The sequence below is a fragment of the Leopardus geoffroyi genome, chromosome B2 (genome assembly GCF_018350155.1).
Source record: "Leopardus geoffroyi isolate Oge1 chromosome B2, O.geoffroyi_Oge1_pat1.0, whole genome shotgun sequence".
Classification (NCBI taxonomy): domain Eukaryota; kingdom Metazoa; phylum Chordata; class Mammalia; order Carnivora; family Felidae; genus Leopardus; species Leopardus geoffroyi.
The window spans coordinates 29,387,416-29,410,439 of record NC_059332.1 but is presented as its reverse complement, the minus strand read 5'-3'; the positions used below and the strand labels follow the sequence as shown (position 1 = coordinate 29,410,439).

The window sequence follows — 23,024 nt, the reverse complement described above, 5'->3', positions numbered from 1 at the left end:
GAGGCGGAAGAAGGTCCCGGGGGAGGAAGGGGCTGAGCGAAGGTGAAGGAAGGATAGCCAATCAGCTAGCGAGTTGTCTTTCGGGTTGGCCAATGAATTCATGCCTCGCGCACAATGTCTCGCGACAAGGGCGTTTCACTAGCATGTTTGGGCGCGTTGGGCGGCGTCCGGGTATAAAAGACTCCGCCCGAGCAGGCAGCCGCCATTCTGGGGTTCGTTTAGAGGTAAGTTTGGGTGTTTTGTTGGTTGGAGGGTTAAGTTTTGTTGATTTCGTCGGACTGAGGAGGGGGTTAGGGATGGGTTCTGTGGAGGATCATGGCTTATAAAAGGCGGCTGTGTTCGGGATGGGACCTGGATGTGATTGGAGACAACAGATATGGTACTTTGGGTGTTGAAAGCAGCCCGTATTGATTACATCTTTCTCCCTTGTGTTCCTTTTATCCTAGGTTTGAATTTTCTCGGAGAAAGACAGGCCGGCCACGAGGAAAAAAACAAGCCGCAGCAACATCTAAGCCCTTGAAAGGATCCTGAGAGAGGGGGGAAAGGGAAAACCGCAGCCACCAGCCCAACCACTTGTGTCTTCTGCCCCTTCCCACCTATCTTGCCCACCCCACCAGCCCACGCTGCATGGGACTTGCAATCTGTGGCCGAAGGACCGTCACCACATAACTTCAAAAATAATCAACCACCCACCCTTCCCAAACCCACCCAAATTCACTCATCCAGCGTTTACTTTTTTGAATCCACTCAGAACTTTTTTTCTACGATCCCCCCTCCCTAAATGGAGTTGGGTGGGGGGAAAATGAATACTGAGTTGGCCTTCGTTTTTTTAAGAGACTTTTTGATCCAATGAGGCCCCCCAAATAATTGAGTTTTGGGTCTTGGTTGGTTGTTTTATTTTTTTTCTCCAAAATTTGAGCCCCCTCCCCCCCTGAGCCCGAGGTGCTGACGTCGCAAAAAAATTGGATAGTAAGTGTCGAATTTTCCAAAACCAGCCTTGCAACAAGAAATCAACGTTTCCCGTTGTGAAACCAAAAATAATGAGAGGAAGAAATGAGACAATAGAACAAAATAGAGAACTGGAGAAGGACCGAGCCGGTCACTTAATCTCCATTAAAAAAGGGCCTTTGGTCTAAACAGTCTTGTTCTCTCTCCCCTGCCACCTACCTTCCTGCCCTGCTGCAGGCAAGGAAAGGGTGGAGGGAGGGCCAGCAAGTGAGGATTTTGATGGTTAACCCTTGGTAATCCAGCCAATTTCCAGACTGCCAAAGCCATAAGTGTTTGCTTTTTATAAGGAGGAATGGTTAACTTCCTCTTGTTAGCAGTCTTCAAAAGGGTTAATGAGCTCACATACAAAAGATGGTGGATCTTGTGGCCCAGAAGTCCCACTTCTTTGTGTGTGAGACAAGCAGGGCGCCTTTCAATTTGCCAGATTAATAAGCAATCTGTACATAAAGATTGCAGGGTAAGGAGATGGGCAGAGAAATAATAGCTGGCTATGACTTTAAATGATTGTTAAATCCTCTCAATTTTAATGTAATTTGCTTGGGATATATTTGTGTGGTTAAAATAGGTGGCAATCTAGGAATAAAGATTGCAAGACACTTAATTCAGTACAAAAATATAATCTTAGTGCCAGTACATACAAGCTAATGGGGAGGTAATGTTTTTAATTGTTGCAGTTTGCGCAGGTTATTTAAGAGGAAAAAAGTGATTAACATTTTAACTTGATACGTTTTGGTGGGTGGGAATACAGTCTAATAGGGGGTGGAAAGGTTGGGAAATGTGGAATTCAGGAGTATAATTTTAAAAGCCATTTAGTGCAATTGAATGCTAGCTTTCTAAAAGATTTGTGTCGTTAAAAGGAATTTTTTTCTTCCCTGCTTCAATATGGCGACTTTCCTTGTCCTTTTGTCTTCAAAGCGGTGTTGCAGGTTGTGTCTTGGCCCATTTTTCTCCTGTCCTCCCACCTCAACCCTATTTGTTGAGAGGGGTCCAAGTCCTCCCCCTTTCCCTTTATAGGGAGGATGGGGGTGGTCGATGGTAGCAGGTTGAACCTCAATTGCAAATTCAATTCTTCCCCACAGAAAAATGTTCTTTTAAATATTTTAATTGGTTTTATTTTCACAACTCTTTTACTCAAATTAGGTTAAAGACCATTCAGGGTGGGTGGCTGGTTTGGGGTATTTTACTGAGAAGGGTTGTTTTCTAATGTAACTAGCTGCCGGCAGAGCCGGGATAGCTTTTTTAAGTTTTCCTCTTCTCCATTACAAAATGGCGTCGTCCCTGCTTCTTTGTTGTTTTTTCTCCCCCTTTTGCCATCCAGAGCTTAGGGCCGCCCTAGAAACTTGGTCAAGGGGGAGGAGCAGCATGGAAAGGTGATGTAATCAGCTTTCTTCCTCTCCACCCTCTTGAAACTCCACCCCTGAGCAGATGCTTTCTGGACTCCCTGTGCACGCTGCTGCTAGACAGGAAAAGACATTTTCTGTATTTTCTTTAGAGTATCTTTTATATTCTTAAGAGGGAAGAGCTTATAGGGATTAGATAGGGATTAGGTCTTGAAGTTGTCCATCTCCTGGGCAGCTCTAGTTTTTATATTTAACAATCAAAGCCTGTTGCTTTTATTTTCATCTTCCTTCACTCATCACAACAGCTTGGAAATTTTCCCCGCTTCAGTTGCCAGGGGTGGAAAACCAGTCAAACCAACTATACTTTAAGACTGGGAGCCTTCTGGTGGTGTGTGTGTGTGTGTGTGTGTGTGTGTGTGTGTGTGTGTGTGTGAGCTGTGTGCATGTATGTATGTAGGTGTGGCGTGGTGTGGGGGATACTGGGGAAAGGAGAACTTGTGGAAGTGACTTGGATAGACAAGTGGGGCCTAATACTGAAATGTGCCCTTTCTGTCCAGGAACCAGTCCTTGGTCCTGCATTTGGTCGCTTTGTATAATGAGACGGGGGAGGGTGGGTACCTGAGGACTTTTAAATCACCCTTATTCCCTTATCCCACCTCTGGGTTTGGGGATAAACTCTTTGTGTTCAGTGCTGTGTCACGTTCTCCAGTTGCTTAGCTCCTGTACATTGGTACTAGGATGAGAAGTGAATAGGAAAGGAAGCGGCAGTTGTAAACTCAAGGCAGGGGGATGCAAGCTACGGTGTCTGGTAAGCAAAACCTTTCTGGTATTACATTTCACAACCTTCATTTCTTTTTTCCAAAGAGCCACCCTTTTTGAATTTCTTTTTCCTTCCCTTTAGAAAGAAATTCCTTAAAAACATTAATGGGAAAATAATGTCTTCATTTTTCAACTTGTGCAGTGCTTTAGCAGTTGGTGCATGTTCAAAGCCATGCCCTATCTGAGGGTGGTATTGGGTATCCTGTTCCTTATCTATCTTCCTCCAACTTTTTCAGTCAAATCTTTGTCCAACTCTCCATATACTTTTCATTTTTTAAAGTCCTGCCTTGAAGCGTGGAGTTTCTAGGCAAAATTGGAAAGCCCTTTTGAACAGCTGTCCTGTGGTGACTTGGTGAGACTTCAGGGCTAATTTTCTGTTGGGTACTGATTCTCCAATTAGTGCTTAAACTTCTGGATTGGGTGGGAGGGACTCTTCCACATGTCTATTGACCACAAGTTTTTTATCTTTTAAGCAGTTTGCCATGTGCCTCTGCAGCATACCTTCCTTGGGAGCTGAACATTCTACCCATTGGGGTTCCTGATCTCTAGTGAACAGGGGATTAATAAAGAAGATCTTCCTTAACATGGGAAATAGGGAAACCACATCCATCCAGAGAACCTTGGAGAACCTGATCCTTGTAGTTTGTGGCCAGAGTTATTTTCTGGGATACTTTGCTGGCAGGTGGGGGGTGATTTTACATCCTTACTGAAAGGCAAATAAGGTTTCCGGGAGATCACTGTATCAGGTTTTCAAAAGAAGTTTAAGGGGTAGGGGCTTATGCTTAGGAGAGGTAAGACCTTGTACATCACCCAAGAGACCTAATTCAGTTCACTGAGTCCTATTAGGAAATACCTCAAACACCAAGGAAAGGAAGGGTGGGGGGAGTGTAAGAGGTCAGGTACAAAACATTTTCATTTCCAGAAGTGCTAAGACTTCTCTAAGTCAAGGTAAACTCAGACTCCTTCCTTGTTATGAGTGTTGTGATTGTCTTTAGAAGGGCTCTGATTTGCATAGGGTTTTTGTCCTGAACCAATTAAGTTCTTTTTTCTTGGTGATGGGTATGGAATAATTTTCGCCAAGCTAGATATTTTTCACCTTGTTAACTGAGTAACCCTCAAGGAAAACTCATTTCAGAGGCAGGAGTTGGTGTCACTTAAGGACTTTTTAAGTTTCTGGTAAGAAAGGTAGAAAACTTCCCAGTGCCTTGTGTCAGTAGTGCTCATCTCTGCTTGCAAATATCCTCCATAAGAAGGAATGCACAACTTAGGAGAAGGTGGAGATAAGGCTGGGGTTATTTCCCTCTCCCCGCCTCTTATTCTGTATGTTCTATCTTGGAGGAAATTAACATGTCATGCCCTAGATTATTTTTGGTTCCAGAAAGCTTCCTCAAGCATTCATTCCAAGCTCCAGATATGGCTAGGTAATGTTGACACTTAGTTATTGTCCCTCCTTCCCTGTTCAACTCCTTTGCCTTTTCCACTGTAGGCCTGTGCCAGGAATTTAGGCTCTTCATTTCTTTCCACTTGAGTGCCTTGTAGCTTCTTTCAGAATGTACTGACTTTGAAGTAAGGAAATTTGGTTGTAAGACATTTGGAGTCCTTAATTTTAGTGAAAACTAATTTGCCTATAGGAAAACCATGAGAAAACCCATTTACATATTCTCACAATTGGCACTTAGGAGACAAAACTTAGTTTTTGTTAATTATACTTCCAAATTATAAACAGGAATAACAATGGTGGAAACCTAATATTTACTATATCTGCTTTGTCTTCTAGCTTCCCCTGATTATTCTTGCTTTTTATGAATGGGAATGAAAAAGTTGTCCCTGGTTCCCATTTCCAGCAGAAGGCACTGGACAGAATTTAGCTTTGCACTCATTGATCTCTTTCCTGGGGATGGTTATTCTTTTCTCTCTCACCCTCTTAAGTGAAGGAACATTTGAGCTCAGGTGACACTTTTTTTGTTTCTGAAGGAAGTAGGGGGAGCAGTCCTGTTGATTTAGCTCGGACTTGGATATGCCAAAGGTAGTTCTCCAAGGCGATGTATAGCCTACTCTTGGTTTGAATCATTGGGATCAGCTGTATTTGGCTGGAAGGGGTGTGGGGGGGGGGGTAGGTAGCACTGGTTTAAAGTGTTACTTAATTGAAGGCTTTTGTCAAATTGTGTATATTTTGGTTGATGATATGTATTACTTTGGATTCACTCATTGCTTTTTTAGTCCCCAACAAATGGGAAGTCGGTTTATATATCCCATTGTGTCTGTGTATCTCTTGGTATAGTAGTGTCTATGGATCACTTTATATGGTGTCTTACTACATGGGAAAAAATGCCTTTATCTCCATGTCTGCCTCTAAGAATCATCACATTTCAGTGGATTTGGCTCATGGGCTTCTAATCTTATCCAGTATTCTACTTCAGTGTTTTTTTCTCTGACCTCAGGTTCTACCTGTCTTTGTGGAGGTTCCAGGGCAGCAACAACAACAGCACAGTTAACCCAGAGTTGCTCACCTCTCGGAATTTCTTACCTTATCTCCTCTCTATTCAGCCCACAGGTTATGATCTCAAGAACCAGCCTCTTCCCTGCTTCTGCTGCTTCTTCCTTAGGTTGTTAGGACCTATCTTATTTAGAAATTTGTTGGCCTTTTTGTTGAGAGGACTAAAAGGTTGAGATTGTTATGCTTTTTGATTTGTCTGAGAACATATAGAATGACTTTATGTTATTTTATAAGAAACTTGTTCTCTTTCCTGCACAAAGTTCAGTCATCGTTGTAAAACACTGATTTTCCCACCCTTCTACCTAGATTCTGTCTGTTATCTGTGCTAGAAGCAGGAGGCAAGAAGTTGTTCTTGCCTCCTTTCTACCCAATGTTAACCTTATATTCCAAATGCAAGTATTACTGAGGTGGCTTTCTTTTTTGGTTCTCAGAAGTTGATATTTAGAGGTATTGTGGATAAAAATCCCAATCAGAGCCACATTGATTCAAGATTATCTTGGGTTCTGGCCTAGAAATTGCTTCACATTTCATCCCATAACAGAGTTTAGCTTTTAATGAGCTCCTTTTCTAACCTGATCTAAAGTAGCTACTTAAGAATTTAATGGCATTTTTCCAGCTTCTAGCTCTACTCCATTCTTTTTGCCTCTGTGGTTTCTAATTTCAGGCCTTTCTTGAAGATCTTGGATGGTGGTGTGATTTTGGAGAGGAGTAGTGCTCAGATTTGTGTCTTTGCTTTTGAAATCACAAAGCAGTCTTTCTCTTGACTTTAAAACAATAAAAACATGTACAGTATTTGGTTAATGAATGACAGTTCTATTCAAGACTGAGGAGTGCCAGCTTGATATCTTTTATGTCCATTTGTCTCCATTTCTGGGAGCTCCCCTCAACTCTCTTGAGGGAAAGGTTGTGTTGTCAAGTTTTATATCACCTGCCATTTTAGCTGATTTTCTCCTGATGCAAGCAGAGCTCATCCTACCACTTGAGGTGATTATGGCTAAATAAGACTAAGATAAAAAGGAACCGACTAATCTTAGAAGACATTTAGCCCTGTCCAAGATTTGCCCAGTTCTTATCAAACTACAGGTTTTTTTCAGGACAAATTTATCAGCTGCTAAGTAGAAACAGGAACAAACTAAGCAAAAATGCCTTGGAATGTTGAGTGTTTTGTTAAGGCACTTGTTTTTTAGCTGTAATACAATTTAGTGAAGTTAGCTATCTAGAAAGGATGTAACTGGGAGGAAGAGAGAAAGGTGTACTGCCCAGTCCATTGTCTTCCCATTCAGTCCTGTATTAGTACCATGCTTAACTTGCCAGGGCTTTTTTTCTCAGTGGTGTGATGGTCTGTGTTGATTTTTTCATATCTAGAAAATGGTGAGAGTAGTTGAATATAGATTGAATAATTAGTCACAGAATTTTGTCACATATAGAAGTGGAAGTTATTAGAGGGCATAGTGGGACTGTCCTTGCCACCCACTTATTCTGTGGGTTTGCTTTGTCCTTGTCTTAGAAACCTCGATCATGGGTTCGGGTCCCATAGATCCCAAAGAGCTTCTCAAGGGCCTGGATAGCTTCCTTAACCGAGATGGGGAAGTCAAGAGTGTGGATGGCATTTCCAAGATCTTCAGGTGAGTCTGCCTATCTTTGGATTCATTGTGAGTAGAAGATATTGTATGTTGTAATATAACCTTAAGTAAGGCAGACAGGAATGAGTGTTCTTGGAGGGGAAAGGGAGAGTCAGTGGGAATATGATTGGAATCCAGTAATTTTAGAGTAAGCGATAGGAAAAGGTGATCCCTTGGTTCCTGGCCATAATGGAATTTGAATATTTGGATATCCACAGTCTTGAGGGAGTCACACTTTGGAAGGAAGGGAGCAGGGGAGCAGAATTTTTGGTTCTGTTTTAGGTCACATTCCTTCTACCCAAAGTGTTCTTTTCCCTCAGGAACCTTCCAGTTCCCCAGTGGAAGGGAAAGAACTAAACCAGTCCTGAACAGACTATGAACGGATGGCTGTTAGTGCTAGGTTTCTTGACCAGGAAGCAGAATCACGTGTGTCCTGTGTTAGAAGCAGTGATGCTCACCTCCCTGGATCAGAGACTTCAGTGTCTCCTGAATTGTCTTCCATCCTCTCATAGGTTTCCATTTCACTCTGGATCCATATCATCCTCCAAGAGGCTTGTGTGACCCTCCTACCCTGTAGCAAAGTCCCAAGTCATTAGGATTATTAACGCACTTCCACAGTTAGAGATGCTTTTGCTGAAAGAAGAGGCATTCTAGCTGCTCCATGTCTAACCTTAATTTCCCTCCTACAGTCTTATGAAGGAAGCACGAAAGATGGTGAGTCGATGCACTTACTTGAACATTCTCCTGCAGACCCAGTCACCAGAAATATTGGTCAAGTAAGTGGGGAGCTGGGCGGCTGAGATGGGAAGATGTTAGAAAGTGGGGGAGGTGAGGCCTGGGTTTCTAGATTATTGATGGGGGAGTAAGAGTGTGGGATGTGGCACTCCAAAACCTAGGAAGGTCATTACAGATTCTCCTACCTGCCTACAGGTTTATTGATGTTGGTGGCTACAAGCTTCTTAACAATTGGCTGACCTATTCAAAGACAACCAACAACATTCCCCTCTTGCAGCAAATTCTGCTGACCCTGCAGCACCTACCACTCACTGTGGACCACCTCAAGCAGGTACCTTAAGTCTTTACAACCCTAGTGCTTCCTTTTTGCATTAGCCTAACAGATAAAATATCCACAGTGGCACTGATGGCGTTGCAGTCTTGAGCCTGAGAAGGAGAGTGGTAGAAAAAAATAGGAATTTGGGGTACCTGGGTGACTCAGTTAAGTGTCCGACTTCAACTCAGGTCATGATCTCAAGGTTCGTGGGTTCAAGCCCCGCGTCAGGCTCTGTGCTGACAGCTCAGAGCCTGGAGCCTGCTTTGGATTCTGTCTCCCTCTCTCTCTACCCCTCCCCTGCTCATGCTCTGTCAAAAATAAATAAATGTTAAAAAAAAAAAAAAATTGGAAAAGAAAAAATAGGAATTTAGTATCAGAAAACTAAATTTAATAGATGTGTGGTTGGGGCACTTCATATATTTGAGCCTTAGTTTTCTCATCCATTACTGGGGTTTTGTTTTTTTTAAGTGACGTGCCACGTTTTTTTTTTAGGTTTTATTTATTTGAGAGAGAGATAGTGCAAGTGGGGAAGGAACAGAGAGAGGGGGATAGAGAATCCCAAGCAGTCTCCGTGCTGCTAGGGCAGAGCCCAGTGTGGGGCTTGAACTCCTGAATCCACAAGATCATGAACTGAGCCGAAACCAAGAATCGGTTGCTTAACCAACTGAGCCGCCCAGGCACCCCTGTTGTTGGTTGTTTTCAGGGTTAAGTATGAATATGTCTACAAAGGGGTACCTGGGCGGCTCAGTCAGTTAAAGTGTCTAACTCATGGTTTCAGCTCAGGTCATGATCTCACAGTTGGTGAGTTCAAGCCCCACATCGGGCTTTGTGCTGACTGTTAAGCCTCTTACTCTTGGTTTCAGCTCAGGTCATGATTTCACGCCTTCATGGGTTCAAGCCCCGCAACAGCAAGCATGCTTGGGATTCTCTCTCTGTCCTCTGTCTCTCTGCCCCTCCCCGATTCATGCTGTCTGTCTGTTTCAAAATAAATAAACTTAAGGAAAAAAAAGAAATTGTGGCTGGAGCACCTGTCTCGCTCAGTCGGAAGAGTGTGTCACTCTTGATCTTGGAGTTACAGGTTCAAGCCCAAGCCCCACCCACATTGGGTATTTAAAAATACCCAATACTTAAAAATACTTAAAAATAAAATCTAGGGGCGCCTGGGTGGCTCAGTCGGTTAAGCGTCCGACTTCAGCTCAGGTCACGATCTCGCGGTCTGCGAGTTCGAGCCCCGCGTCGGGCTCTGGGCTGATGGCTCAGAGCCTGGAGCCTGCTTCCGATTCTGTGTCTCCCTCTCTCTCTGCCCCTACCCCGTTCATGCTGTGTCTCTCTCTGTCTCAAAAATAAATAAAACATTAAAAAAATTAAAAAAAATAAAATAAAATCTAAAAAAGAATAAAAGAAACTGTGGGTGAGTTTGTGCAGTTGTTAACTCTGAGAGGACTTATTTTCCTCCTGGCACTTAACTTTTCTCCCCATCTCTCATAGAACAACACGGCCAAACTGGTGAAGCAACTGAGCAAGTCAAGTGAGGATGAAGGTAGGGGCCAGTCCTTACTTTCTGTCACAGCCCTTCCTCATTACTTCTACTTAGTTAATGCCATGTCTCACTTCCATCCTTGAACTGTCCTGTCACTCCTTGCTACCTCACCTTGCTTTTCTCTTTCTTTTAAAAATTGAGCTTCTCTAACCTGTCCTCTTTTCCTGTTCTCAACTCTGAATGGGATTTGTCCATTTCTCTACTGTTGAATGTAAAACAAGACACCGCACTTTAGAAGCTGATTCTTAATATCTCTTGGTGTAAAAGGTATACACTTAAAATTCTTTGGGGAGAATAGCATCATCCTAGAGAGTGTCATCATCACTCTGTTTTTCTAAATATAAAGCATATTCTGAGACTTTCAGTGTGTATTTTCTTAACAACAGATACACTATTTCTACCAGTAAACACCTTCCTTTAGGGCACAGACAGAATCCTTACTGCTGGAGTAGATAGATTATAGCTTTGGTGGCAACAGAGTCTTTCCTTTTCTAAGACAAAGCGTTGTGGACTCCTTGGCAAGGGCCATACAGTTCTGGCTTGAAGACAGAGCCTGGCTCCAGAAAGTTACAGCCTTTTCTTTAGTGGAAAAAAAAAGGGGGGGTTATACCCAGGGTACAAACCACGAGCACAAGACACCAGTATCCCACAAGTCAGCAGTATTCTAGCAGAGCTAATCCCCTGATCAGAATACAGGCTTGCTCTTTTGGCTGAAGGGAATGGTGTGCTAGGTCCTTTTGAAAAGAGGCTTTGGTGGTTTGGGTGTGGAAGGAGCATGTAGACCTATCTGAAGTTCCTTTAGCTATAGAGGAAAACACAGAAAATGTACAAAGATAAAGGGTTTAACTCACAGAATTGTTTCAGTGAAAGACCTTTTCTAGCTTTCTATTCTTTTAGCTGTATTAATTCTTGGTTTTTAAGCCCTTTAAATACTGAACACTTCTGATTTGTGACATCACAAGTATCTTTAATAATAATTTGTAATGTAAAAATACATTACAAAAGATCCTTTTAAATCATTGCCCATCTCTTGTTTCTTCATTGTCGGGTATATTGTTCCCTGTTTTCCAGTTGGCTCAATTGTATGCTGCCACTTTTGAATATAGATGTAATTCTTGTATAATTTCTTTGGATACTGTAATTTATATATTCCTTATAGACTGTAAAGTTTCAGTAGACCATAATTGCATTTGGTCCAAAAAGGTTTATAATATCCCTGCATTGGGGATGCCTTGGGGTTCATGTTGCCTTAAGTATAGAAATTGCTGGTTTTGTGAATATTTGAAAAGTTAGGTTTTAATGTTTTAAACAATCTCATTATTAAGTGAGTCTGTAAGTGAAAGTGTTGGTAAGAGGAGGGGTGCCATAGATACGTTATTTGCCAAGTACAAAAACCAAGAGCTGTAAAGGATTTTTTAAAGTTTTTTTATTCTTGAGGGGGGGAGGGGCAGAGAGAGAGGAAGAGAAAGAATGCCAAGCAGGCTCAGTGTTCTGAGCATGGAGCCTGATAAGGGGCCTGATCTCACGAACTGTGAGATCATGACCTGAGCTGAAACCAAGAGTTGGATGCTTAACCAGCTGAGCCACCTGGGTCAGACTCTTGGTTTCGGCTCAAGTCATGATCTCACAGTTCCTGGGTTCCAGTCCCAAGTCCAGCTCTGTGCTGGCAGCATGGAGCTTGTTTGGTATTCTCATATTCTCTCTCTCCTTTCTGCCCCTCCCTTGCTCATGCTTGCTCTCTCTCAAACTTAAAAAAAAAAAAAAAAAAAAAAAAAAAAAAGATGGATCTAAATCTGCCTCCTTTGAACTTTGTCTTTAGGCACAACACAAACTAATACTGGTTAGGGGAAGAGCATTGGCACTGGCTTCGTTCTGGTTTTCTAGCTTTCTCTTTCTCACTTTGTGAAGGAGGTTTAAAAATCTTTGGAATATAACAACCACATGAAGTATACATAAAATAACTGATGTAGTTTTTATAATGTATTCTATGTGTAATTGATGTTCATTCTCCCTCTTCCCCACCTCCGCCCCGCCTCCCCTCCCAGTGTTGAATTGGAATAGAAGACTGCTATATGATTCATCTTTCCATTTTGAAGAGTTTGGTTTTTTTTTTTTGTTTTTTTTTTTTTTAAATTTTTTTTTTTCAACGTTTATTTATTTTTGGGACAGAGAGAGAGCATGAACGGGGGAGGGGCAGAGAGAGAGGGAGACACAGAATCGGAAACAGGCTCCAGGCTCTGAGCCATCAGCCCAGAGCCTGACGCGGGGCTCGAACTCCCGGACCGCGAGATCGTGACCTGGCTGAAGTCGGACGCTCAACCGACTGCGCCACCCAGGCGCCCCGAAGAGTTTGGTTTTTCAGCCTATCCCATGTTTTTCTTAAAACTCTGAGTTACTTTTTTTGTTACACAGGTTTTCACAGTATATCTTTAAACATCTCTGTTTTCTGTTATTGGAAGAGTAATATTTTTAATTACTTAGGCATTTCTCCTTACTCTCACCTGCAGAGCTCCGGAAATTGGCTTCAGTCCTTGTCAGTGACTGGATGGCTGTCATCCGCTCCCAGAGCAGTACCCAGCCTGCTGGTAAGCTCCTTAGTCTTTTATCCCTTGTATTTATTTCTTTCCCACTGGGACATAGCTTTCAGTACCATTAGCCTGCTTCATCTCTGAGAGTCTTTCTCTTTAAGTAAAATCCTTTTCTGCTTTGTTTTTTAACAACAGAGAAAGATAAAAAAAAACGTAAAGAAGAGGGGAAGAGTCGAACCACCCCTCCTGAGCGACCCTTGACTGAGGTGAAGGCTGAGACCCGCGCTGAGGAGGCCCCAGAGAAGAAGAAGGAGAAGCCCAAGTCTCTCCGAACCACAGCACCCAGTCATGCCAAGTTCCGTTCCACTGGTAGGGCTGTTGACCAGTCTTGGGACAGTCTGTGGGCGGATGCATACCTAGGGTCTTGTGGTGGAATAGCCGATTTATGAAACGGCACACACATGGAAGAGGGAAGACTAGTGGGTGAAGCTTGGGCTGGATGAAGATTTGGGGTTGGACCAGGGAAGAAGAGTTAAGAGAATGGGGGTGAGTTCAACCCCAATATCATGTTTTTTCCTTCTGCCAGGGCTAGAGCTGGAGACCCCATCTTTGGTGCCTGTGAAGAAGAATGCCAGTGCAGTGGTGGTTTCTGACAAGTACAACCTTAAACCCATCCCCCTCAAGCGTCAGAGGTATGGACTACATCCTGGGTTTCTGCGTGGGTTATGTCTGTGGACACGAGGGAGAAAGAAGGGGCAAGTCAGGGTGAATCAGAGATGTTGTTGACCATTCTTCTTCTGACAGCACCACAGTTGCTCCAGGAGATGCTGCCCCTCCTGCAGAGAAGAAATACAAGCCACTGAACACCACACCAAATGCCACCAAAGAGATCAAAGTGAAGATCATCCCACCACAGCGTGAGTCTAAAGTGAAGGAATATACTTGGAATTGGGAACAAACTCTTTTCATGGGAATGATTGTTGGGGGGTAGGTAGGGGATTGATTTCTTCATGTCTTAAGTGTGTGTGTGTCTTAATTTTTGCACTTCTGGAGCTCCCCTTTCATAGGATTACTTAGGCGTACTTTTAGAGATGGTATTGGGAGGTATGTGACTGGTTAGGAGCACTCCCAGCTGCAGGATATTCTGTCATGTCAATGGGGGCTGGCTTCTTCAGTTATCTGAGCTCTAATTCATACTTAAAGCTACAAATTGTTTGCCTTTAAAAGAAAGAAAGAATAGGGGTGCCCAGCTGGCTCAGTTGGAGGAGCATGCAATTCTTGATCTTCAGGTCATGAGTTTGAGCCCTACATTGGGTATAGAGATTACGTAAGATAAAAATAAAAATTTTAAATAAATTTTTCATAAATTTTATAAAAATAAAAAAATTTTTTAGTAAGAATAACAAGCATTTCTTATATGAATCCAGCATATGCTTCCTGGCACCTTGAACTTATTATGTCCTAAGTTTTCTTGTTTGTTTTGTTTTGTTTTGTTTTTTAATCCTTTTCTTTTTTTTTCATTACTACTATTATTTTTTAAAAGCTTATTTTGAGGGGCGCCTGGGTGGTTTAGTTGATTTAAATATCTGACTTTGACTCAGGTCATGATCGAGGCTCAGGTCACGTGAGCTCGAGGCCCGTGTCAGGCTCTGTGCTGACAGCTCGGAGTCTGGAGCCTGCTTCAGATTCTGTGTCTCCCTGTCTCTCTGCCCCTCCCCTGCTCACGTTCTGTCTCTCTTTCTCAAAAATAAATAAACATTAAAAAAAAACAACTCCATGAAAGTTTATTTTGAGAGAGAGAGTGCATGCATGGGGAAGGGGCAGAGAGAAAGGGGAAGAGAATCCCAAGCAGGCTCTGCACTGTCAGCACAGAGCCCAATGTGGGGCCTGAACCTGAGCCAAAGTGGGACTCTTAAACGACGGAGTCATGTAGGCAGCCCTTATGATGTCCTAAGTTGGAGCAGGGTCTCCATTGGCCCATTTTCTGCCCAGATTTGTGTATAGGAATAGAATTGTGAAAGAGGTCTAATGGTTCCATGTTATGCTTTTTCCTTTTATAGCTATGGAAGGCCTGGGCTTTCTGGATGCGCTCAATTCAGCCCCTGTTCCAGGCATCAAAATTAAGAAGAAGAAGAAGGTGTTGTCACCTACAGCTGCCAAGGTATGAGCCCTGGGCAGTAGGTGTCAGTGACAGGATGTCAAAAGTAAAGTAGAAGGAAGGGAAGGGTTTAGCAGGTAGGGGTGGTTAGGGAGGACAACAAGATGTAGGCTGGGGTGCGGGTGGGAGGTTGGCAATGTGAGAGACAAAGTCTTCCTTTATAGGAACTCATGGGAGATTCTGTCTAGGACCACGGACTAATTGCCTTACCTTAACTTTGGCTTTCTTATCAGCTCATTAACTTCTTTTTCTTTCATTATAGCCAAGCCCGTTTGAAGGGAAAACGAGCACAGAACCAAGCACAGCCAAGCCTTCTTCCCCAGAACCAGCACCTCCTTGTGAGCCTATGGACACAGACCGCCCAGGAACCCCAGTTCCCCCTGTTGAAGTCCCAGAGCTCATGGATACAGGTAAGTCTAGAAATTGGTTCAGATTTGGGGGTTTTCTGAAAGAAAGGGCCTGCGTCTAAAACCTCTTTTGCTTACAGCTTCTTTAGAGCCAGGAGCACTGGATGCAAAGCCAGTGGAGAGTCCTGGAGATCCTAGCCAGCTGACCCGGAAAGGCAGGAAGAGGAAGACTGTGACATGGCCTGAGGAGGGCAAACTGAGGGAATATTTCTATTTTGAACTGGATGAAACTGAACGAGGTTAGCGTGTGTAGATTCCTGTGTAGTAGGTGGGTACAGAGAGTTTAAAAAGGACGTGGTTGTACTTACTTTTGCTCTTGTTTTTTTCTCCTTGCCAATAGTAAATGTGAATAAGATCAAGGACTTTGGTGAGGCAGCTAAACGAGAGATACTGTCAGACCGACATGCATTTGAGACGGCCCGTCGTCTGAGCCATGACAATATGGAGGAGAAGGTTCCCTGGGTGTGCCCGCGACCCCTGGTTCTACCCTCACCTCTTGTCACCCCTGGAAGCAATAGCCAGGAGCGATACATCCAGGCTGAGAGGGAGAAAGGAATCCTTCAGGAGCTCTTCCTGAACAAGGAAAGGTGAGCAGAACAGGGTTTACGCTCTAGGCATGAACCATATCCATATTAAGTGCTTGGACTGCTAAGGGGTACATGCACTCTGGGGTAATTCAGAAGGGGGTGTAGGCTAGGAGGGAATGTGAGAGCTTGAATAAATAATTTGACTATCTTTTTTTTCCCTTATTACCTGTGACATTCCTAATAGTCCTCATGAGCCTGATCCTGAGCCCTATGATCCTGTACCCCCGAAGCTCATCCCCCTAGATGAGGTGAGCGAATGCTATATGGCAATGGAGACTGTGATTGGTTTTAATGTGTCTTTCACATTTCATTTCCATTTCAAATGGAATTGTTCTCCTGTTCTTGCAGGAGTGTTCTATGGATGAGACCCCATATATTGAGACCCTGGAGCCCGGGGGAGCTGGTGGCTCACCTGATGGGGCAGGTGGCTCCAAGTTGCCTCCTGTCCTGGCCAATCTCATGGGAAGCATGGGTGCTGGAAAGAGCCCCCAGGGTCCTGGAGGAGGGGGCATCAATGTCCAAGAGATCCTCACCTCCATCATGGTAAGAGTCCGCCTTCCTCATTTCCACTTTCTCTGGAATCTGCTGGTCTTTTTACGCTAATACTCGTCTCACTTACCCCCTCATCTGCCTCTCTTTTCTCTGCCAGTTGTTAACCTTGCTCTCTATTCACCTTGCCTCCTCACAGGGTAGCCCAAATAGTCATCCCTCAGAGGAACTGCTAAAGCAACCAGACTATTCAGACAAGATCAAGCAGATGCTGGGTAATCACCAGGGCCAGCTCTGGGGCCTGGGGGGAGAAAGACTACTTTGGGGTGTGGGGAGTAGGGTTCACAGACAGTGGTGAGCCAGGGGTATTGCTGCTAGATGGGGAGGGGAAGACTGGATAGAGCATTGCTCTGCCAAGTTAGTCTGAGAGGGCCAGAGGGGCGTACCTAAGTAGGAAGTCATGCCACTCTTCTAGAATCCTCTTGCTGACTGTTCTCTTTTTTTTTTTTTTTTTTTTTTAAATTAATAGTGCCACATGGATTATTAGGCCCTGGTCCAATAGCCAATGGTTTCCCACCAGGAGGCCCTGGTGGCCCCAAGGCCATGCAGCACTTCCCCCCTGGACCTGGGGGACCTATGCCAGGTAGGTGGTAAACGAGAGGTTGGAATGGGTTTACCTGCTTGATTTTGGTATGGTAATAGTGTAGGTTGACCAAAAGGTGGGAGGAGATAGTTTAGGCTGGGAGAGGCTGTCCCTGAGTGTAACAGGTAACTGTTACTGTTTCTTCTTTCCCCCTAACAGGTCCTCACGGAGGCCCCGGTGGGCCAGTGGGTCCACGTCTCTTGGGTCCCCCACCCCCTCCACGAGGGGGTGATCCCTTCTGGGATGGCCCGGGTGACCCCATGCGGGGTGGCCCAATGCGGGGGGGTCCAGGACCAGGTCCTGGACCGTACCATAGAGGCCGTGGTGGCCGAGGAGGAAATGAACCTCCTCCTCCTCCTCCCTTCCGAGGGGCCAGAGGAGGTCGCTCTGGAGGAGGACCCCCAAATGGAAGAGGGGGCCCTGGTGGGGGCATGGTTGGAGGTGGTGGGCATCGTCCTCATGAAGGCCCTGGTGGGGGCATGAGCAGCAGCAGTGGCCATCGTCCCCATGAAGGCCCTGGCAGTGTCATGGGTGGTGGGCATCGCCCCCACGAAGGCCCTGGTGGTAGCATGGGTGGAGGTGGGGGACATCGTCCCCATGAAGGCCCTGGCGGTGGCATGGGCAGTGGCAGTGGACATCGTCCCCATGAAGGCCCTGGCAGTGGCATGGGCGGAGGCAGTGGACATCGTCCCCATGAAGGCCCTGGTGGAGGCATGGGTGCTGGTGGCGGACATCGCCCCCATGAAGGCCCTGGTGGGAGCATGGGTGGAAGCAGTGGACATCGCCCCCATGAAGGTCCTGGACATGGAGGGCCCCATGGCCACCGGCCTCATGATGTCCCTGGTCACCGAGGCCATGACCATCGAGGGCCACCGCCTCATGAGCACCGTGGCCATGATGGCCCTGGCCATGGAGGAGGGGGCCACCGAGGGCATGATGGAGGCCACAGCCATGGAGGAGGTGAGAATAGTTCCTGCTCCCTATATTGGAGTTTTGGTGTTCCATACAAGTTGTTGGGGGAGCATTAGTACCCCAGGTGTGCTAGGCCAAACATGAGATCACCTCATTCTCAGCATGCATTCAGTTCCTACCCTTTGCCCTTCCCCCAAATCCATAAGATTCCAGGTCTCCCTGAAAGAGAAGTTTTCAGGATGCTGTGGATGGGGTGGGGGTGGAGGTGGGAAGAAGTGGGGGTGAGGGTGGCATTGACCTCTGTCTGCCGTTTTCTATCTAACCATTCCACTGTCATTCCCACAGACATGTCAAACCGCCCTGTTTGCCGACATTTCATGATGAAGGGCAACTGCCGCTATGAGAACAACTGTGCCTTCTACCACCCGGGTGTCAACGGGCCCCCCCTGCCCTAGGGACCACCTCCTCTGCCCCACCCACACACACCCCTGTGGACTGCAGCCTTGCTCCTTCTACCCTGTTATGGCTTCTGTGAGGCCCACTTTTCCCCTTTCCCCAGCTGATGAGGAGCCGGCCCCCTCAGTTCCCACCTGCTTGGGTTTCTGGGGGTTTTCGATCACTGGTGCGTATTGATGTACATATTTTCCTCCAGTCTGGGGAGGAGAGACTGGATACATTCTGTACCCTGGACTGCTGAAGAGAAGACCCAGTTGGCTTCATTTTTTGAGATTTGCCCTATAACCCCAAATCCCTTTCCAGTATTGCCCTTAATGCCTGAGAACCTAAAGCTGGTTATCCTGGAGAACACCTCTACTCTCCTATTGTGGGTCCTCCACATGCACACAGAACTGACATGGGATCAGCTGCACTTATGAAATCATCCCAGCCAAGTTCATTATTCCTCATGGGGATGGGGAGATGGTAAAAGGGGTATTATATATCCCACTGCACTGAGAGGGCTCAATTAGGCTGGATTTGAGTTCTGGAAAATATCATCCCCACTTCTGCCCTGACACAGGCTTTACATTAAGTCCTTTCTCAAGACTTTGCAACCTTCTGTGAACACCCAAGTCTGCATCATGGGTCTGTTAGGTTCAGTGATGGCCAATTCACATCTGCATCCAGTGGAAGTTTTAGCTGGTATAGGTGAGGCTGCTGGTGTTGGTCCACCCTTGCCTACAACTCATTCTGGAAACTTTGTAAAACACTTCAGTGAGACCAGCTTTTCATCAACTTGCCCAGCACGCTGGGCCTGACAGTCACACTACATGCACTGCCTTCAGGAGTTGGCGCACTCTTTGCCCCCACCAGGAACCTTGTTGGTGTGAGGCCTCTGGCTCCCTTGCCCTGTCAGCCACCTCTGAATCCCACCAGGTGCCTTCCTGGGTGGGTGCAACAAGCTGACTTGCCCTTCCCCAGCCCTCTCCTTCACATGTCTCGGCATCAGTTGTTTTCTGTGAAAACAGTGGATTGGTTGGCTTTTGTGCAGGGTCTTGGGTTAGAGCCACAATGGATTTGAGGGATGAGATTTTCTTTTTTCTTTTGGTTTTGTATATTTTGTACATTAATAATAAACAGTGGAAAGAGAAGCAGCTTATTTAACCCTTAGTGTGTTTGGGCTCTTTGTTTAAAACCCAGCCATTATCTGCTGTTTTAGGTACATTAGGACAAACATTTGTGGAATGTGTTTTCAGTTCTTAAGGAGCTAACATTTGTTCTGTGAGGTCAGTGTTGGTATTAAGTGAAACACTTAAGGAATATTTTGAACATAAAACACCCATAGGTACAGAGTAAATCCCATGGGTCAACATTATTTGAGTAAGCATTGGGACCTAGGGGAACACAGCTTTTCACAGATTGCTGGAGCTACAGATGGTGTAGGTGGACATTCACTTCAACATGCCTGTGGAGTTGCTTAGGGAAGGAATTTGAGGGTGGGTGAAAGGAGGAAAAGCTGGTGGCTCCTATTAAGAGCAGTTCCAGTGGAGAAAGTGAAGAAAAGCAGAAAATGTACGCTCCTCTTCCCCCAAGAAGTGGCTTTGCAAAATAGAGGTCACTGTACTAAGACTGCTGCTAGATGATGCTGGATTTTTTTTTTTTAATTTTTATTTTTTAGAGTGCATGAGCAGGGGAGGGGCTGAGGAGAGAGAGGGAGACAGAGGATCCAAAGTGGGCCCTGTGCCAAGAGTGGAGAGCCTGATGTGGGGGTTGAACTCGAGCTTCATAGCTCATGAGATCATGACCTGAGTCAAAGTCAGATGCACACCCAACTGAGCCACCAAGGTGTCCTGATGATGCAGGATTCTTAAGGGCAAGTATTGAGGGCCTAGTTGATGGAGTAAGATTCTTGCGGAGACAGGTCTTAGAGATCAGAACATAGGATTACTACAAATATGAAGTTTTGCTAATTTTGAAATGGGAAATTAGAATTATAGTGCATTTTGAGGAGGAAGGTGGGGATATTGGGGCATGGTTTAAGAACAGTGGTCTTCAGGAGTACCTAGCTGGCTCAGTCAGTAGAGCATGTGGCTCTGGATCTCTAGGTCATGAGTTTGAGCCCCATGTTGGGCATAAGAGATTTCAGAGAAAGCTCGTTTTGGGGCACCTGGCTGGCTCAGTACAGCATGCAACTTGATCTCGGGGTTGTTTGAGCCCCACATTGGGCACAGAGATTACTTTAAAAAAATTTTTTTTAAAAAGGAACAGTAGTTTTCGACCTTTTAGTGTTCATCAGAATCAACTGAGGGGCTTATTAAAAGACATGAGGAATGGGGTCCAGCAAATTTTCTAATTGAGTAGTTCTGGGATGGATCTGGAGATTTTGCATTTCTAACAAGTTCTCACGTGTTGCTGATGCTGATCTGGAAAACACTGAAAAGACACTGCCCTAGAACACAGGATTGGTCACACAAGGGCATAACCTAAATTTCACAGGTGTCATTTACATTTAGCAAGGCCAATGGGGCTAATTTTATCTTCTCTTTACGGAGTCCTCAGAGGGGTTGTGCCCAGCGTATACAAGCTCTGTGTACTTAGGACCTGAGAAAAGCACCTAAAAAGAGGTAAAATAATGAGGTAAAAAAAAGATTTAAAAAAAATAAAGTATGAATGAAGTAGGGGTGCATGGCTGGCTTGGTCAGTGGAGTGTACAACTCTGGAGCTTAGGGGTGTGTGCTGGAGCCCTACGTTGGGGGCAGAGATTACTTAAAAATTTTTTAACGTTGAAAAAAAAATGTAGTACCAGCTCAAGTGGAAAAATCTAGTGGGCCATTCTCTGGCTTGTGCTTCCCTATCTCTGGCATCAAGCCACAAGAACTTTTAGAGCTCAACGTTTTTTCTACGTTAATTTAAAATTTAGTTCAGCCATTTTTCTTTCAAATTCTCCATGGAAATCCAAAGCGACCCATTTCCATGCCTTCACCAATTCCCCTGCAGGCACTTCTCTCCATTTCAGCTGGTCTGTTCTTCCTTTCTGCTTCCATTCCCCCTGCCCCTGAAATACCCTTTCAACTTTAGACATTCTCTGTCAACCCCACCCAAAGCACACCAGTTCCATCTCCAATTCTGGATCATCATTGTTCTAGTTTCCCCATTCCTGCTCCTGGGCAGTAAACCCAATGTTGCAAAAAACACAAAATCCTACCATCTTGGCACCAACACTTACTGCTACTTGGCAATTCCTCTTGATTGGCACCCGAGCTCCTGAATGAGATCCATCCAGTGTGAGCACCATTTCCTCTTCACCTGAAAATATCTGAGCCTATGTGATCTTCCTTTCCCAGAGGAAGAAGGGTATCAGTTTTCAAGGCAGTATCTAACCCTCTCTCAGCATCTCCTCTACCCACTCAACTATTCACCCAGCAGCCAGAACAATTTTGTAAAAATCAAAACACGGGCACCTGGGTAGCTCAAATGGTTGTGTCGGACTCTTGATTTTGGCTCAGGTCATGATCTCCTGGTTCACGAGATGGAGCCCCACATTGGGCTCTGTGCGGACAGTGCAGAGCCTGCTTGGGTGTCCTCCCTCTCTCTGTCCCTCCCACTCTTTCAAAAACAAATACACATTAAAAATAATAAATTCTCACCACTGTGTGAGAATGGCCTCCCATTGCTCCTCAAACAGTATCCCAACTCACCATCAAGGCTTACAGGCTCTGAGTGTCTGGCCCCTGCTCTATTTCAAGCTGCCTATCTTGTCTATGTCAAGCTCTTCTGGCTCCAGGGTCCCTGAAACACTATGGTTTCTTCCCTGAGGGCTCTTCTTTTCCACTCATCTAGTTCCTTCACCACCTTCAGGCCTTGGCTTTAATGTTATTCCTGAGAAGTCTTTCTTATTCACTGGATTTAAAGCCCACCCCCTACCCTTTCTATCCTAGCTCCAAAGGCAGCAGAGTTCCTATCCTTGCACTAACAGAATCCCAAGCGATTCTCATGCTGCTGGTCTGGGACACTTTGAACATCATTAACCAGAACAGCCAGTTCGGTGTCCCAGTTGTTGCATTTAGCACTGGCCACACAATGGCAACTTTGGATACTCCCATGCTGTATGGCCACAAGGCTCATTCCTGGTTTTCACTTTTCTTATTGTAGTTTCTTACTGTAGTGTACTGGCACTATTTCCTAAAACCTCTTTGTGTGTTCCTAAAACACAGTGCTATCCTGGCTCTCATGCTCTTCCAGGACTCATGCTTTGGTTACCCTGTCCACATTTTACACAAGAGGGAAAATATCCAGGACACTGGAGTCAGCTAAACAAGAGCCATCATATCAGCAACAACCATCTCTGTTGAGGGCGGATGGTTGTGGGCAGGTCAGTGTCCGCTGTTTCATTAGGAAGGTATGCAGAAGAATCTCTGCTTTTCAAAACCATTTCTATGGTAGTTATTATGTACATTAGTGCATGACTTATAGATAATAAAAGTTGTCTATGAGTAAGAATATTTGTTAACAAAATTCCACTTCCCAGGCTTTGGGTTATCCATACATACTGTACCATATAAACCATATTTTTTGTTCTTTTTGCATTGTATTTTTTTGCCCACATTTAAGTGCATTATTAATAACTCCATTACTAAGTATGTATATTGAAGGAAAAAGTACAATTTGTGTCCATGTATGGAAGCTGTTTTGAAGCATCAAGTACTTGTAGTGAAGTTGATAAAAAACTTGAAACGCAAAATTTTGCTTTTCATTTTATAAATAACATTCCTATATATTTTATACATCATCTCATCTAGACCAGTGAACTGAAAAGTGTAGAGTGTAACGTGAAACACATCTAACAAAAAAATTTAAAACACTTCAGAAAATAATTGCCTAATCCCTTAATAATCCTACAAGGTAGATACTTTTTTTTTTTTAAGTTTATTCATTTATTTTGAGAGTGCACAAGCAGGGGAGGGGCGTAGTGAGAGAGGGAGAGA

General features: G+C 44.7%; 1 protein-coding gene across 2 annotated transcripts; it reads left to right on the top strand.

Moving 5' to 3' along the window:
* Positions 1-97: 97 nt before the first annotated feature.
* On the top strand, positions 98-19,203 carry PPP1R10 (protein phosphatase 1 regulatory subunit 10). Of its 2 annotated transcripts, XM_045500629.1 has the most exons (20): positions 98-224; positions 447-969; positions 7,172-7,289; positions 7,976-8,062; positions 8,217-8,352; positions 9,826-9,877; positions 12,385-12,462; positions 12,601-12,774; positions 12,992-13,097; positions 13,210-13,322; positions 14,466-14,566; positions 14,826-14,973; positions 15,051-15,209; positions 15,311-15,557; positions 15,742-15,805; positions 15,906-16,100; positions 16,246-16,321; positions 16,576-16,689; positions 16,849-17,649; positions 17,947-19,203. In XM_045500629.1, exons 3-20 carry the CDS (start codon positions 7,183-7,185, stop codon positions 18,054-18,056), a joined length of 2,868 nt encoding a protein of 955 aa, XP_045356585.1. In that variant the 5' UTR covers positions 98-224; positions 447-969; positions 7,172-7,182; the 3' UTR covers positions 18,057-19,203. The 2 variants fall into 2 exon arrangements, with proteins under 2 accessions (XP_045356585.1, XP_045356584.1); XM_045500628.1 differs by having other exon boundaries at positions 447-7,289.
* The last annotated feature ends 3,821 nt before the right edge of the window (positions 19,204-23,024 follow it).

Bases quoted from the DNA above. Each gene is read 5' to 3' on its own strand.
- PPP1R10 (XM_045500629.1), top strand. From the start codon at position 7,183: ATGGGTTCGGGTCCCATAGATCCCAAAGAGCTTCTCAAGGGCCTGGAT. The intron at 8,353-9,825 runs GTACCTTAAGTC...CATCTCTCATAG, and splicing joins CTGTGGACCACCTCAAGCAG to AACAACACGGCCAAACTGGT. The intron at 16,101-16,245 runs GTAAGAGTCCGC...GCCTCCTCACAG, and splicing joins AGATCCTCACCTCCATCATG to GGTAGCCCAAATAGTCATCC.